The sequence below is a fragment of the Lupinus angustifolius genome, chromosome LG13, assembly GCF_001865875.1.
Source record: "Lupinus angustifolius cultivar Tanjil chromosome LG13, LupAngTanjil_v1.0, whole genome shotgun sequence".
NCBI classification, from domain to species: Eukaryota; Viridiplantae; Streptophyta; class Magnoliopsida; order Fabales; family Fabaceae; genus Lupinus; species Lupinus angustifolius.
In genome coordinates, this window is record NC_032021.1 from 7,536,149 (window position 1) to 7,554,636 (window position 18,488).

The following is an 18,488-nucleotide window of genomic DNA, read 5'->3' on the forward strand; positions in this document are numbered from 1 at the left end:
AGTCAGTACCACAAAATGTTGTTAGAGTTAGGAAGGTTGTTGTAGTGGGTGGTTTAATGCTTTTAACATAAGTCTTGTGCTCTATTTAATACAATTTTTCTTATAAAAAAATATAGAAGTCTTGTGGGTTGTATGGGGTTGTCTAAGAAATTGACAGACTTCGTTTACTCTTTAAGCAATATTTGATCTTGTTACTGTGCCATATTGTAATGCTCCTACAATTGACATGTAGAAAGTAGGACCCTCATAAAAAGTTGTCCCTTGCTATGTAAACAAGTAATTGCTAGCTATAGGAGAACGCATGGTTTTGATTGATGTCATATGAGCTCTTTCTAGGAGATCTCTGATGTAGATTGAGACAAAAATAGGGATCAATCAGAGAGATGTTTGACTTCTATACAAAGAAAGTAATCTAGTATACCAAGTTGTTTGAGAGCTATTAGAGTATGGTTAGATGACTAGGCTAATATTCCGTTGATCTTAATTAAAGGTGAGGTTAAGACTGTGATGTGCTCATTGTGCTGAGCTGTCAAGTCTTTTAGTATAAATACCTCACCTTTCCCTTTGTAACTGATTAACAATTCATTAATAACAAATTGTGTTTTCGTTCTCCTTTCTCTCTCTTCTCTTCTCTTCTGTCTCTCTGGTTTGTTACTTCTTACAAGAGCAAATGTTGAACTAAGGTCTCTGAAGACTTGATTAACATGAGAGGGGGAGGATCATGTGAATATAATGCTATCTACATAGACTAGCACATAAAGCCTGTATGTCTAAGAAGTATGAATAAAGAGAGAATTGTCACATTTGCTAACTTGAAACCTAATTTTAAAAAGAGATCCTTTTAGTTTTTCAAACAACTGTCTAGGAGCCTATTTGAGAGCAAAAATTGGTTTATGTAATTTGCACACTAATGTTTTATCACTATGTTGAAAACTCACTAATTGTCTCATGTACACTATTTCATGAAGACACCCATTTAAGAAAGCATTGTTGATATCTAGTTGCTCAATAGGTCAGTATAGGAGACAAAAAGAGTCAATAAGACTGATTGTGTCTAGCTTGACTATAGGAGAGAATGTCTCATTATAGTCCACACCATATTTTTGATGAAATCCATTGGCAATAAGTCTTGTCGTGTACTTATATACAAACTACAGTATCATCGAGGTTTCCTTTGACCCTCAAAACTCACTTGCATCCTATATCTTGTTTTTGAGGATGTAGAGACACTAAAGACCAAGTTCCCAGAGCAATAAGAGCATAATATTTTGTTTGCATTGCTTGTTGCCATACTGGATCAGCTAAGACAACTTTGGCATTAACCAGTTCAGCTTGAGGTAATAGAACCATGGGTACTATAGTTTTGAAAATCCCAGATTTTGACCTTGTTTGCATAAAATGAGAGGAGGCTGGTACAAAAGGAAGAGATAAAGAAGAATGATTAGTGGATAAATTTGGTACAATAGATATAGAAACTAGAGATGATAAAGGTAAAGACAGAGATTAAGAGAAACTATTAAGGTTCAAGGTAGAATTAGGGTTAGAAGACAGTAGAGGAGAAAGTGAGTGTCTATATTTACTTGGTTGAGAAGGAAGACTATTTGAATTTGGATGTGTTTGATTAGGACTTAGATATGAGAAATGAAGTGTTCTGTAGAATGATGAAAAGTAGAAGTACTAGTGTGAATAAGTTGATCGGTATCATTATTAGAATGAGGTGCACACCTAGATGTGGAGAGAGATATGATTGATTTTGAGTGGGTGGGAAAGGATTATTCATTGAAAACCACATGTTTAAGTATATATACTCTACCATCTTTAGACAGAAATTTATACCCCTTGTGAGTGGTAGAATAGTCAAGAAAAACGCACAAAGCTTCTGAAGTCAAGTTTATGCTTGTTATAAGGTCTAAGTAAAGGAAAACAAGCACAACCAAACACCCTAAAGCTAGTATAGTCAGGATTGAGACCAAAGAGAAGGTGATGAGGTGACATATTTTAGAGGGTTGGTGAGGGTAGTCTATTAATGAGGAATACTACAGTGGTAAAAGCATGTTCCCAATAAGGCACAGGCAGATTAGCATGAGCTAGCAAAGTTAAACCAATTTCAACAATGTATCTATGTTTTCTTTCTATTGTTACATGTTGATGATGAGTGTGAGGACATAAAAGCCTATGAATGATACTTAAGGACTTTAGATATGCAATGAAGGATCTAAATTCACCACCAAAGGCACTCTGCATTGTTTTGACAGACCGATCAAATTGTGTTTGAACAAGTTTTAGAAAATATTGAAACATAAGTAGTGCTTCACATTTTTGTTTTAATATAAAAATTCAAGTGTTCTTGGTATGAGCATCAATGATTGAAAGATAGTAATGAAAACATGAGATAGAATGAACAGGGAAAGATAAAGAAAATAGGAAGAAGGGATCATGAAAGTGAAGATACTTCAAGTCTTTTATTAAGACTTCTTCAATACTTACAATGAGATAGCTTGTCCTTTAAATAAAGGGAAAGCAAAACAAAATGAACCGATCAGTAACTGCTTAAAGTAGTTACTGATCTTAACAACCTAACAACCAATTAGGCATGTGATAAATTGACATATTTTGCATGTGACAAATTTGCCAATTTACCCAGCATAAGAATAATTAACTCTTAATCTCTAATATACCCCCCCTGAAACTGAGGGTAGTTGACTAAGGATGCTGAGTCAACAACTCTGAGTTGCTTCCTTAGGGTTAGAAACCTATTAGTGGCCAAATGCTTGGTGAGCACATCAACTGTCTGAAATTCAGAAGGGATGTGTTTCACTTGAAGAGACTTTGCCTGAATTCTATCTCTTACAAAAAAGAGATAAAGTTCTATGTGTTTTGTTCTATTGTGAAGAACAGGATTGTGAGACATGCTCACTGTACTTAGGTTATCACATAGAATGAGAGGAACTTGATGAGGGATCTTGAGTTCAGAAAATAAGGATTCAACCCAAATCATCTCTTGAGCAGCAAGAGCAAGGCTCCTGTGTTCAACTTCAGTGCTGGATCTAGAGATTGTTTGCTGCTTCTTGGACCACCAAGTGACTAAGTTAGGCCCAACAAATAAATAAGCCCCTAATATGTACTTCTTGTCATCAAGATCAGTGGCCCAATCTGCATCACATAGAGTTGTTAGGGTGATAGGAAGAGAGGAATTAGAAACATCAGGTTTGAGATGCAAGCCAAGATGAAGAGTTCCTCGTAGATATCTTAGGATCCTTTTGACAGCAACCCAATGTTGTTCAGAGGATTGCTCAGAAGTTGGTGCAAGGTTAGTGTGAGAGGTATGGATTTGGTTAGGTGAATTGGATAGAGAGGATGATAGATGATCAGGGATGATGGTAGAACCAAGTTTGGAAATGTTTTTGAAGGGAAAAGCAGATTCATTGAATTTACCATCTTTAGAGATGTATATTTTGCCATCCTTGGATAGGCACTTGTACCCTTTATGCATAGATGAATATCCTAAGAAGGTGCATTCAGTGTAGTCAAGCTTGTCAGTGTTGTATGGTCTGAGTAGAGGGAAATAAGTACATCCAAAAACTCTTAGAGTTGTATAGTTTGGAGTAGATCCAAATAGGTTGAAATGAGGGGATTTATTATTGAGGGTGGCAGAGGGGAGTCTATTGATAAGAAACACAGCTATAGTGAATGCATATTCCCAAAATGTTTGAGGTAGGCCATCATGGGCTAGTAAAGTTAGACCTATTTCAACTATATGTCAGTGTTTTCTCTCCATTGTGCCTTGTTGGTGACGAGTATGGGGACAGGATAATCTTTGTATGATGCCTAGGTTGGAGAGGTAGGGAGTGAATTGTTAAACCGAGTGAGGATCAGTTTGCTAAAATGTTTGAAGATGGTTAGAGTTTCAGATTTCTGCTAAAATGTTTGCTAAAATGTTTAAGTAGACTATAGAGAGATAATATTTAAAACCAGACTCAGAGACAACTGGTGAAGGACCCCATAAGTCTAGATAAAGCAAGTCAAAGGCATTAGAGTAAGAAGTGATGGAGTTAGGAGAGTGAATTCTATGAGACTTGCCATAACAGCATGCATTATAGAAATCAGAGAATCTTTTATTTGAATGAGGAATATTACAAACTGAAAGGATAGTGTTTACAACAGATGTGTGTGCATGTCCTAATCGACAATGCCACAAAAATTGAGAAGAAAAATGTCTAGAACTAAGACTATCTAAAGTTGGAGATTTGAGCTGCCCAATTGAAGTGGGAATGGAGGCACAACAGGCTGACTTTTTGGGGAATAGACTTTGGAAAGCATAGAGACCCTCAGAGGTAAGGGACCCTTTGAGAAGAATGGTATTAGAACCATGTGATTTGACAAAACAGTCATTAGGATGAAACTCAAAACAATAGTTGTTATCTTTAGCAAATAAAGAGACACTAATTAGATTCTTAGTAATTGTAGGCACGAGAAGAAGATTATGTAAGGATAAAGACATATGAGGGTATAAAGGAGAGGGGAAAGTGGTGGTTCCACTACAAGAAATAGGTTCTTTTGTGCCATTACCCATGTAGAGGTGTTCGGGACCAAATTGTTCTGATGTTTGGTGAACCAAAGTAGGATCTGAGGTGATGTGGTTGGTGGCACCTGAATCTGGGAACCACAATGAGTGCTTGGTATCTGATTCTCCAGTGCTTACATTCATGGCATAGGGTTGGTAGGCTGGTGTGTGAGGATGTTGAGGCCCATGGAAGGTATAAGGAGGCACAACAGGTCTAGGGTTAGACATAGGAGATGGGTAGTAAGGATAGTATGGTGCAAGGGTAGTAGAATAATTTTGGCCAGTATAGTGAGTGGCAGGTTTATAGGAGTTGTGCTCAGGTCTTGGTCCTCTGGATAAGGGAGTGTGGGTTTGTGTGTTGGTAAATTGAGATGTAGGGTAAGGGTAGGGATAGGCAGGGTAAGGATTGGGGATATTGTAGGGGGCAAAGTAGCATCAAGCTATGTCATGGTCAGGTCTGTTGCAGTGAGTGCAGAAGAAGCTGCTTCCAAACCCATTTGAGGATCTGCTCCCTCTGTTGAATCTTGCCCCCTTGATCCATTGTTGAAAGAATTAGGGAATGAGTCATACCTATGGGTAGGAGGAGATGTTATTGGTGGAAAGTTGGGATTAAAGTGTTGATGATTTGATCCAGATTCAGTGAACTGATGTGATGTAGGTATAGTGGCAATGTTGGCAGACAGAGCATCAAAGACTACTTTACGCTTGTTCTTGATGAGTCTGGACTCAAATGTCAAGAGGAATTGTCCAAGTTCATTGATGGAAGGTGGGTTGATCTGACTTTCAATTGCAATGATGACGGTTTGAAATTCCTCAAACCTAGTCCATTAAGGACATAGTCTATGTGTTCTATAAATGCTAGAGAGTCAGTGATGGATTTGATTCTTGAAAAATATTCTGAGATGTTGTTGCCTTGAGATATGTTGCGCAATTGAGCCCTAAGTTGTCTGCTTCTAGCTTTTGTGTGGGCATTGCAGAAAGAGTGAAGTTCATCCCACAATTGAGAGGATGATGTGCAACCAATAACTTTGGTGTGTAGTGATTCAGATATGGAGTTAAGAATCCAAGCAAACACAGTCTGGTCCTGCTCTTCCCAACTGAAATATATGGGGTTAATTTGATGATGAGTGCAGTCAAAATCAGACAAGAATTTTGGTGGAATTTCGGGTGAATGAATTGGATGACCCTGTTTGACTATAGGACAGAAACCATAAATTAGCTCCAAGTGAGATAGTTTTTCTCACTGAGTTTGGTAGAGGGGATAGGAAGTGAAAAGGATGGAGAGACTGCTCGAATAGGAGGAGCAGATGTATGGGAAGGTGATGGAGAGGAAGGATCTGTGGCAGTGGCCATAAGGGCAATTGATACCATGTGAAAAGATAAAGAAAATAGGAGAAGGGATCTTGAAAGTGAATATACTTCAAGTCTTTTATTAAGCATTCTTCAATACTTACAATGAGATAGCTCGTCCCTTTAAACAAAGGGAAAGCATAATAGAATGAACTGATCAGTAACTACTTAAGGTAGTTACTGATCTTAACAACCTAACATCCAATTAGGCATGTGATAAATTGACATATTTTGCATGTGACAAATATGCCAATTTACTCAGCATAAGAATAACTAACTCTTAATCTCTAATAGGTCCCCATAGGTCAAGATATAAAAGATCAAAAGGGGAATGGTAAACAGTGCTAGAAACAGGGGCAAGAATTCTGTTTGTTTTACCCATGCAACAAGAACAAAAATCGAAAACTTTTTATTAGCACGAGGTATCTTTCAAGGATTGAGGACATGATTAACAGTGGCCTCATGAGGATGACAAAGTCTACAGTTCCAGAGAAAGTAAGGAGTAGACAAAACACTCTTGTTGGTACCAATAGCACTATCATTAGGTAAACCAGGAGAACTAGAGTAATTTCCACTATTAGAAACCAAAGAGTAACTAGAAACATATCTTGGAAGTAGTCCATGAAATGCATAAAGAACATTTCTTGTAAGAGATACTTGAAGCAATATCTCATCAGTATCTTTTGCGAACTATGATACACTAATGAGATCTTTGGTTATGGATGGAACAAGTAGAAGATTATTTAAAGAGGGGAGATCTTTGAGTCAAGGGAAGGAGAGAAATGAGAATTTCCAGTGTATTTAATTGGGATAGAAGCTAAGCTGCTACCTAATGGTAACTTGTTTCTCTCACAATCCAAGTACATCAGAGACCTATTGGAAAGGGCACACATGACTGAAGCAAAACCTACTAGTTCTCCAATGGTTCATACTACCAAGTTAATTAAGGGAGGGTCTGACTGTTGAAAATCCTTCATTGTATAGGTCTATTTTTGAGGCACTTCAATATGCCATTGTTACAAGACCCGACATTGCCTTTTCTGTGAACAAGGTCTGTCAGTTTCTGTCTGCACTACTTGAAGATAATTAGGCAACTGTCAAACGAATCCTAAGATACTTAAAGGGTACTCAGTCCTATGGGATCCATCTTCAACCAGTTTAACCTGCTAGTCCATGACATTTAAGAGAGTAGTAAATCTTATGAGACTAGGTTATGTATAGTGTGCTAAGTTAGTTAACTTAGCTGAAAAGGAAAGGAAATGATGTGGCTCACTTCACTATTGTAATCTGTTAGTCTCTAACCACCTACTATAAGTAGGTGTTACTAAACTGTAATCATAATAAATTTAGAAATAACAAATTCAGTTTCTGCTTTACTTATACTTCACTCTCTCCCTCTTCCATCTATCTTTAGATTCTAACAGAAGGATATGAAGAGTGATATTTCGAAGCACACATTGGAAGTCATAATGTAATTAATAGTCCCTATAGGAACAGACAGACAGAACAATAGCAAACATACTGTATGTCAATCTCTTGTAGGGAAACCATGAGCTCTGAGCTGTTATCCCCACTATTTTCAAGGTCCACATCTAGATCAACTGAGCCAAATTTTGAAATAATGGATACACCAAAAGTAGAATTTGGCACAACTGAAACCATATCAGAAGAATAAGGACAGTTCAAGGTTTCAGATTCATCCCTTAAAAGTGTCGTGCCCAGATGAGTGATCAATTCCAAAAATGCACCATATATTGAAGGAGAGAAGTGTGCTTTAAGTGATTCTATGAGTACGTACACCTGAAATAAAGAGGTATCTAGAATCAATATAGAGAGAGCTAAAACCGGAAAAAAATGTGAAATTACTTTTTCAGTGGGAGATACAAGTTTACGTTCATGTTAAATTAAAATTTATATCTAATATGCTAATCACCTCCAATTGCTTCAAAATGGACTCGTCAGGAATCACACAAAATGCCAGGAAGAAAGAAGCACTGAAGTTCTCAAGAATAGAAAACTTTTGTGACTGGCCAGAATTTATGGTGATCTGCAAGGGGGGAAGATAACCAATAGCTCCTCTGATCAGAAAGACAACAAGTATATGAATCAAATCAAAAACTGTTTTCATTAAGAACCTGACCATAAAATCATTCAGTTTAACATCAAAATAATGATATAGATCTTGAAGTTGGATGCCTAAATAAACCCCAGATGAAGACATTGATTTTAAGAATTTCTTCACGGGGTAGGATTGTTTATCAACTTCCGAAGAGAAAGAGTCAAGGCTAATTGTGGACTTGAAGCATAAAGACCTTGACTTCATTACCTGCAGAAAAATAACAGGGAAGAATAAACAAACAAACAAAAGAACCGAAGCATAATATGAAAATGCTAAGGACCAAGTTTCCAATGGGAGGGTCTGGAGTAAGTAAGTACACAAGACAAGTTTGAGGAGGCCTCAAATCAGTAAGTACATGAAGTACACTTGATTTTTACTTTTTATAGATAAATAAAGTACACGAAATTTTCTGTTAATGGACTCGATGTCTGATCAAATTCTAGGTAGTCAATTTCTGATCGCGACCAACCCCAAAAACACTATAATGGGTAGCGGAAAAGCTGCTACAACTAAGAAGAAATATATAAGTAATTTATACCCTACACATGTAAATACACAAACACTAAAATAAGACCTATTAAAGACAAATTCCTAATTAAAAATCAAGATAAGAGTATTACAGATTCTAGAGGTGATCGAAGTTGGAGGCCATAAGAGAGTCATATCTCACAAAATTGAACCACACGAATATGATGTCAGAATTGAGTTCAATTAGTTCGATAAAGGAACCAAAAAATAAAAAATGGGACAAACAATTAGAGGCCAAGGAAAAAGCTTGCGGTGAAAAAACGAGATTAGTTCATGAATTTGGAAGCCTTGCAATTTTGTTCTATATTAAAGAACATATAAATAAGTGAACATGTATACTGAACTTAGGAAGAAGAGAGAAGAAAGGTAAAGCCAAGTAAAAATCGCATGGCCTAAGAAAATCAATGTGATAGGTAGAAGGGAAAGAAGGGGGGGCGTTTAAATTACATAAAATCTAGGAAAAAACCTGCCACCTTAAAAAGAGGGGCAGCAAAACTTTTCCTCTCTAAAATTAGGGTTCCGCTCGCAACAAAACACGTAGTGGGTCGTGGTCTGCTATTTGACCTGCAATTCCACTACTATTTGACTTGCGACAGGCGCTACGACCATCGGCACAGCTATCCACTGTGGTGTCACAGGAAACAGCCGAAAACCTGCTATACTCCGCTATAGCGTGCTATCGACTACCTAAATAAAATTAATGGTTCTTTTGCACATTCAGCTAAAGTTCAGGAGGGAGGATTTGTTGTATATAACTGTCACCTCCCCTCGCCCCTAAACAATTTTAAAAAAACAAAAAATGACAATCTCATCTGAATTGATTCTCATGCCCAAGCTGGCATAGCAATCAGAAGTCTTGAAAATTATGACTAATAACTTTAACCACAAAAGGAAATGAGAAAGGAGATAAAGGGTCTCTTTTCATAACTCCTCACAATCCTTGAAAGCAAGATACCATTTAAAATCACCAAAAAGATCCACTACAAATTCACCTTTTCCGTGCAACAAAGCCCTATAAGGTCAAGAACCTTGTGTAAGAACACCCTACTCACTAAAATATAACTAGTATAATAAATATCCTCCTTATGGCAAGACAAAAAATGAGATCAAAGAACAAATATCAATCATTATATTACAGTTGAAATTATAGGAATTAAATATAGGAGAAAAAAGGAATGTTCAAAATTGTAAATTGTATAGCTACTATTGTGAATGATGATGTGATACAAATGACATAACATTAACCCTAATTTACACTAATATTAGTCTCATAATTACTTACGGAAACAAATTGTAAAAAATAAGATGAGATAAATTAATCTCAATCCTAAAAGATCTTCTACGACACTCTTTAACTAATGTAAGATATACTCATGATAATATGAAATATCATGTAATATACAAATATCCTCTAGATATTCTCTCAAAGATAATTGAGAGATGTTCTAATATAGTCTACCACTTTTTTCTCAAACTAAAGCTTACTAAGCTTCTTGATACAAATAATGAAAATAACCAAAACAAACATATGGACTCCACATATATCATCTGAGATGTGTTATAAACGTTGGTGAAATCTGTAATGAAGATAGAAAAACAATAGCTATGGGGAAGGTAATCTAAGGTAGTTGAAACAAATGCTCAAAACCAGTAACATAAGCCATCTCTGAGCTGAACCACTAGGGACAGAAGCATAATAACAAGAACAAAGGGTGCACAATAGGCAGCACCAAACAAAAAAGACTAATTTTAAGGATTGATCTCCATTAAGGAAGAACTACAAAGCACCACTAACCAAAAACTACCACTGTTTAACTGGTAACTGGGAGGACATCAAGAAGAACCTTGAGCAACAAGAGAACACAAGCACTAACCGCAACCAGAGCACAAAAGATCCTCACCAAACGAGATATGAACCACTTCGACAACTCTATATCCAACTCATGCACCCCCCAAGTTAGAGTATATACATCACATGAATACAGCTTGTCACATATGGGGGAGAGAAATTCAATGACGCTTGTGAAGGAGATGACGAATGTGAATCCAAGAAGAAAAATGCAAATGGAAACTCTAAGAGAGTCGTGCACCAGTAAAAACACAACTGACACACTAGCGTGGTGTGCAAATAGACAGAGCAAATCCCCAAACATTTGGTGTGGACCAAAACAGCAAACACTTAGTATTCAGGCATCAAAAGCAACACTAAATCTGAGGATAGATACATCGGCATCCAAACATCTCCAATAAACACCATCAAATGTGGCACGTGAAATTAAAAATATACAAAACATAAACCCGCTTGCCTAAATTGGGAAAAAACAAAAATTGGGAGAAGTAGACGACCAGAACCAGACCAACAACGACGTCAACTGACAACGAAAAGTGGTGTGTGGGTGTCACGCGCCATCGAAAAAGAAACTTTGTGCAAGTTTGCAAGAGGACAAATCTTGCGACAATGATGCAAAAGGGTGGTCAGACTATCTTGTCTGAGACTAGCGCGTAGAGCTAAAACCCTAAACAAAAATATTGGTTAGCCAAAACCCTAAAACAAGGAGACTTGATCAACCAGGAAGCTTTGGATACACAAAGATGAAAAACAAAGGCACCACTGGGTTGTGGGTTTGTGGATCTAGGACTTGGGAACAAGAGAAACATAGGCAAGTCAAATGGAAAAGGCAAAACTTGTTACGATAGAACATTGATGTTTTTTAACATATAACATGCAGAAAACTAGAAACAATTTGAAAGATGACAACAATGAACAAAACAACTGGCTGCTGCTAGAAACAGAAAACTGACATGTTAGAAGATGGAGGTTGGAAGGATGATTAAACAACAGCTTAAATGACAGACCGTAACAGTGGGATGACAACAATGAAGAAAAATAACTTGGAAAGAAGGCAGCAATCAAAAAACCTATCACCATAAGGATCACAAGCGTAAGCTTCCCTTATCACGGATACCATGGCTCTGATACCATGTCAAAATCATAGGGTTTAAGTATAGGAGAAAAATGAATGCTCAAAATAGTAGATTGTATTCACATTATTGTGAATGATAATATGATACAAAAGACAAAGCACCTACCCATATTTATACTAATATTAGACTCCTAATTACGTATGAAAACAAATCATAAAAGATAAGATAAAATAGTCTCAATTCTAAGAGATCTTCTAAGATTCTCTATAAAGTAATCAAAGATAAAATCATGATAATATGAAATATCCTTTCAATATATTCTAAGATAATTGAGAGATATTTTAAGATATTGTGAGAAATTCTCGACTTCTCCTATATTATAACATCTAATTCAGTTTCTTGAAGCATACCCATTTTAAAGAGCATTCAAATGAACATACTTTACTTTCTTCACCATCATGGTTCCATAAACCTCAAACATTTCATCTTAAAATCCTTAGTAACATCTTGGATATCCTTTACCATATAAGAATTAACAGAAATCATTAATCAAAAAGGAAAGGGAGATGTTCAACCTAATATCCTTTATACCCTTCATTTGTTTCACATTATTATAAGGGTTTTTCTAATGTGTGCCAAGGGCATATTTTAATTTACCCAAATAAGGTAAGTTGGCATTGGTAATTGATCCATTTATAAAATTTATGTACAAGAATAAATGTGTGTTTGTCAATTTCCAATGCCAAGTTACCCCATGGGTAAACTAAAACGTACCTTAGAGCACACATTACACAAACTAAATATAAAATCTCCATACTGCATTTGTTTTTTAGGGCTGAGACATTAAACTCGCACTGAATAGTATTTTCTAGCTGCTTTCACCCAAGGTAGTCAAAAGTGAAAGGCACCCTTCAGGCAGTAAGTGTTTTTATTTTAACACCTTGAGGAAGGAGATACCAAATGCCACATACTTTACAAGAATAGGTAAAAACTCAAGAATATAAGAAATCTGCCCAATCCTCTGCATGCCAGAAAGTGCAACCCGGGTAAAGTAGCTATGACATGACAAAAAAGAAGGGCCATTAACATCATTCTATCAAATTGCACGTTTAGGGGCGAAGACACATAATTGAAAAGGCAAGCATTCCAATCCTCCTAAATGCATCACATGCTAGCATATACAGCACAGTATCACAACCTCGGCTCCTGTTAGAAACTAACAAGAGTACACCATCGGTAAAGAATACACTAAATGCTTACCAAGGACCAAAAAAACGCTGTAACAAAGACCAGTAGCTATCTCAAAAGGGAAGAGACGATGCAATAACTTTTCATTTTACAGTAAAACTAATTTTTTTATTGAGGTTACCAAACAATTCAGTATAAAAATCCGGCATATAGTTACGAAATATAGGAGTTACCAAGTTGCAATACTCAGATGCTGAATTTCTCCAAGGAAGATTAATGACAGTATCAAAAATAGTAATATCCCACATAACTTTCTTAATGTCTGCAAAAACATATCTGCAGATCAGATCAAACCGAATAGTTACCACTATTGTTTGAGATAATTGACATAAAAGAGATGTTTTGAGTAAATGCAAAAGTACAGCATACTCTGCTTTGGATAAGAGCCGAGCATTGTCATTTTTAATTCCATTCAGAGACAACAGCACCTGCAGTTGGACAGAAATAACAAAACTTAAACACCTTTTGGTACACAAATACAATAATATCGTACCCTACAAAGATAACTAAAATGAAACAGAGAAGCTGGATGGATGGTCTTCAAAAGAGAAAAAAAGCCTTCCATGTTGCACTTAGCACCTGATAGAGCTCAGTGGAGTCACTGGACAATTTGGAACATGTAGCCGACCTTACCAAGTTGGATAAGGTTTAATCATTGTTGATGTTCATTACAAAGATATCGGGGACATTTAAACTTTAATGAACATGATTTATGGTAGAGCATTATGATGTCGTTTGATCCATGTAGCCAACCCCACCTACTGGGATAAAGGCTTGATAGTTGTTGTTGTTACTTAAACTTCAAAAATTTGTGAATAAAGACTAATGTACAGTAGAAAGACACATTTCGCAATCTTTCAACTTCAATTACATATAAAATGCAACCATAATAACCAAAAGAGTACAGAATTTACAATTTCAAAACTTCCAAAACTTGACCATAATTAAAGGTAGCAACTACCAAGTAGCTAAAAACAAAGCAAAAAAAAGGAGATAAATATAAATTATGCATACTCTTTCATTATGAAATTTGAAGGATTTAAACACATCATAAAACTCCAACAGATTGAATAAAACGTTTGCATCAAATGTCACTTCAAGTTGTTGAAGCATTCCCTGTAACATAAAGTTAGAACATAAGATACAACAAAAACCAACACAAACATCTCAGTTTTAAACTTGCAAACATACACAAGTGCACAAACATTAACTTGGCTTCAAAGTAAAACACAGTCAGAATACCTTCACTGACATGTCTGTATCTCGGTTAGATGAAAAATTTAGTTCAATGCTGCATGAATGACCCACGGTATCGAGTACATTATTTTCAACAACAGGCTGCAAATCAAGGAATATACCATCAGTATCAATAGAATTGAAATGACAAAAGTATTGGTCATAAATCATTGAAGATGCATTTATCAAGACAGGTAATTCAATATCAAGGGGATTATAAGAGTTGAACCAATAGTAATGCACTTATCTCATTTTACATGATTAAACAAAAGTGATTCATAAGTAGAACGTTGTGAAAATAAACAGCAATATTATCCTATTTCCAACGGAAAAGAAAAAACAAAAAACAGGTAAATCAAAGTCAATAATTGTTAAGTAGAGAACAAAGTGATTTTCTCTGAATTACTTGTGCTAAGTAACTCACAGCAACATGTGTTCTCTTATATCCACAGAATATTTAATACAACTTGTATTAACAAGACAATTAATGAGAACTATTCCATAAGTACATGAACGTACTGATGAACCTATCATTTACTATTGTTATTAGCTATACTATTGTTATTTCCAACACTCTCCCTTACGCTGGAGAATTGATATCTGTCATTCCCAGCTTGCCAGTGAGATTTTAAAATCTCTGCGAGGATTCCCGTAGTCAGCACATCTGCTTGTTGCTGTCCACAAGGGGCATATGAAGTGATGATCAGCCCAGCATCAATTCTCTCCTTAATGAAGTGCTAAATCTTTATATATTTGGTTGTCATGCGAACAGGACTGTGTGCAAAAATAATGGCTGATTTGTCACAAAATAGTTCATATGGGCTTCACATATGATTCTAACATCATCAAGAATAATCTTCGTCCACAACAACTAAAACTCCCCAAGCAATAAATAGCATGGAATTCTGCCTCTGCACTTGAACACACAACTATGTTTTGCTTCTTACTTCTTATTAGAAAATAATTGTTAGTTAGGAAATAGATAGAGTTAGAAACTATAACAGATATCAATAAGCTAAAATGTTATAGTAAGTTAGTCAGAGGCAGTTAGTAGTTAGACTAACTGCAACAGCTTCTATAAATAGAGCCAAGCTACCATTGTTTCACATCTTAAGATGAAAGAATAAGAATACAATTTAGTTTTATCTTCTCATGCTCTCTCTCTTCTAAGTTTATTCATTGTTAATGGTATCAATTATTAGAGAATAAGAATCGAGCCTAGTAACTTGGAGTGGTAACTGCAGTGACAACTGACAAGTGTCACTGACAGTTACCTTTATGTTTTAATTAGTTGGTTAGAGAAGGTGACTTATTGTAAACGTCAGCTCCTACAGTTGCTTCTCTTGTAAACTTTCTATTCTCCTATATATTAGGAAAGCCTATCCTATTGTAATCATTGAATTTATTCTTCAATTGAACAGTAATCACAACAATTCTTTCTCTTTCTCTTATCTCTCTCATTTTCCCTCATCTTCTCTTATTATATTCTCTAGCCTAGGTTTTACATTTTTACATGGTATCAATCACCTCCATTGCCACTGCTTCTGATCCTGCTTCTTCTCCACTGCAACATGTTTCTGCTCCTCCTCTTCAAGCCATTTCTCCTTTGTTTTCTCTACCTCTTCCAACTACTAAGCTAAGTGAGAAAAACTACCTTACATGGAGTCAATTCATGCTTGTTGTGTTAAAAGCAAACAGAGCTATTCGTTTTGTGCATTCTTCTGCAAATCCTCCCAAGTTTCTCTCTGAATTTGATAGGATTCAGAATCTTGTGAACCCTAGCCACTTCAGCAGGGAAGAACAAGACCAAACTGTATTTTCTTGGCTACTGAATTCCATTTCTGAGTCTTTAAAACCTAGGATTGTTGGTTGCAATTCTTCCTGTCAGTTATGGGAAGAGCTTAAAGCATTTTGCAATGCTCATACTAAGGCTGGGAGTCGACAATTAAGAGCTCAATTACGCACCATTTCTCAAGGATCTACCTCAATCTCTGAGTATTTTTCAAAGATTAAGCTAATCACTGTTTCTCTAGTTTCTATTGGTACACCTATCTCAGTTGCAGAACATGTGGACTGCATCTTTGAAGGTCTAGGTAAGGAATTTCAATCTGTGATTATTGTTCTTGAAAGCCAGATTAAACCTCCCTCCATTAATGACCTAGAGCAGTTTCTTTTGACACTTGAGTCAAGGCTTATCAAAACTGCCACAAGGTTGTCTCTGATGCTCCATCAGCAAATGTAGCCTATGTACCCTTACCTACTCAATTTCTTGTGTCTGTGTCCAATCCACTGAATTTTGCACCCAAATTTTCAGACTAGGTCTCCTCCTCACCCTAGGTTTGAGTCTATGCCAATCATGTGTTTGGAAGCACACATACTAGATGTCTAGGAAGGCGTGGCGGTAGGTTTCCACGTGGAGGATGGTTTCAAGGTCATTTAGAGGTTGTTACTTTTGTAACTACAGTAACCGCCCAGGTCATGACATGGCATGTGCTATTATGGACCCTATGACTCCCCTGTTAGTCATCCACCTCCTTATTCTACCTTCTCTTATCCCTCACACTTCCACACACTACCACCTCATCACTCACTACCTTCTTATCCCACTGTTTCTAGAATGCCAAGACCTGAGTCTCATCCCTCAGCATCGTGGTTACACTTCAGTCTATGATACAAGTTCTTATCCCTCTGCTTATATCTCACGTCACTCATATACTCCTACACCAATTGCCTCACATCATACTGCTCAACTTCATGCTATGAATGTTAGCACTAGTGTTCCAGATGCTAAGCACTCAGTGTGGTTTCCAGATTTTAGTGCAACCAATCACATTACCTCTAACTCATCTGTAGTGCATGAACCAGTTGAGCATTTTGGAGCAGAGCACATCTATATGGGTAATGGTACTAATGCACATATTGCTTGCAGTGGAATTACTTGTTTTACCTCACCAATGAATCCTAATATTTCTCTTTCTCTTCAAAATTTGCTTCCTGTCCCAACAATTACTAAAAACCTAATTAGTATCTTCCAATTTGCTAGGGATAACACCATTCTCCTCAAAGGGTCTGCTTATTGTACATCCAATTCCGATTTCAAGTTCAAGACTACTGCATTAGCTAGTGTTCCTACTATTCCTACTCTAATAAATGTTCATCTTACTTTCTATGGCATTGTAGACTAGGACATGCTCATGAAGCAGTTGTAACCAATGTTCTAAACCACTGTAATTGTTATATTTCTCATGCCAATAAAACTACTTTGTATTTTTGCATTGCTTGTTGTTATGGTAAAGCACATAGGCTCCATTCTCTTAAATCCACTAGTTCTTATACTAATGTCTTTGATTTATCTTAAACTAAGCATGTACAATACATCCATTTACTCTATCTTACTGTCATCTTTATATGTTCTCTCTAGTTGCTGCCATCGATGGCAAACTAAGCAATGATTTCCATCTTCATCTCTTCTTCTATTCAACTCCTGTTGCAGTGCTGCTCCTTTACCACAATACCTTTTTGCTCCTTCGACTCTCTCTTTGCTCACCTTTTGTTAACAAAACAAGTCAAATGAAGTTGGTACTACTCCGGAGTGCACTTTTGATAACCATGCTTGGATAGATAAAAAATATATCCCCCTCCAGAAATAAAGTTAACAAAGGTGATTTGTCATATTTAGATTCCCCGAGGTGTTCTGATCATGGTTTCTTTAGAGGGATCTTTTTATTAGACATGGAGGGGATTGGCTTGCATTTACCACAGATCCCAGAATCAGAACTGGGCTATGATACCAACTTGAAAGTGATATAAGAAAACGGTTACAAAGAGATAGAGAGAGAAAGGAAGAACAGAAGAATGAAGAAGAGGTTACTGAAACTGAATTTTGTTATTATTCTGAAACTGAATTACAAGAGAGGAAGAGAGAGTTTATATAAGGATTGCCAGCTCAGCACAGTGAGGCTAGGCACAACCAATTTCTCTCTTAATCAAAAACAGAATCACAACACCTTAGATTATTCTAATATACCCCCCTGAATTTGAGGGTATTTAAAACTTTTGACTAGACTAGAATAATCTCTAACTTGAAGTTGCTTGCGAAAGTTAGTGAATTTATCAGTGGAGAGAGGCTTGGTAAGGACATCAGCAGTTTGAAGATCAGAAGGCACATGAGCAACAATCAAGGTCTTATTTTAAATCTTGTCACGAACAAAGTAGAGATCAAGCTCAATGTGTTTGGTTCTACTGTGAAGCACAGGATTATGTGACATAGCAACAGTACTTAAATTGTCACACAAAATGGTAGGTGTTGAGTATGACAACTTAATCTCTTGTAAAAGAGACTCAACCCACATCAGTTCTTGAGCAGCCAATGCTAGACTCCTGTATTCAGCCTCTGTGCTTGATCTGGAGATGGTGTTCTGCTTTTTAGACCACCAGGTAACCAGATTAGGGCCAAGATAGATGCATGCTCCTGAAATTGACTTTTTGTTATACACATCAGAGGCCCAGTCAGCATCA

At 36.5% G+C, this 18,488-nt stretch overlaps 1 protein-coding gene across 4 annotated transcripts in view; it reads right to left on the reverse strand.

Annotated features, from left to right (window-relative positions):
* Nucleotides 1-18,488, reverse strand: part of LOC109325218 — a 71,455-nt gene that overhangs the window by 23,947 nt on the left and 29,020 nt on the right. For all 4 annotated transcript variants that reach the window (XM_019557421.1, XM_019557423.1, XM_019557422.1 and 1 more), the window contains 7 exons: nucleotides 13,977-14,072; nucleotides 13,749-13,850; nucleotides 13,104-13,162; nucleotides 12,908-13,010; nucleotides 8,055-8,240; nucleotides 7,848-7,961; nucleotides 7,437-7,714 (listed from right to left, as the gene is read on the reverse strand). In XM_019557421.1, coding sequence (XP_019412966.1) covers nucleotides 7,437-7,714; nucleotides 7,848-7,961; nucleotides 8,055-8,240; nucleotides 12,908-13,010; nucleotides 13,104-13,162; nucleotides 13,749-13,850; nucleotides 13,977-14,072 — 938 coding nt within the window. The remainder of the gene's footprint in view (nucleotides 1-7,436; nucleotides 7,715-7,847; nucleotides 7,962-8,054; nucleotides 8,241-12,907; nucleotides 13,011-13,103; nucleotides 13,163-13,748; nucleotides 13,851-13,976; nucleotides 14,073-18,488) is intronic.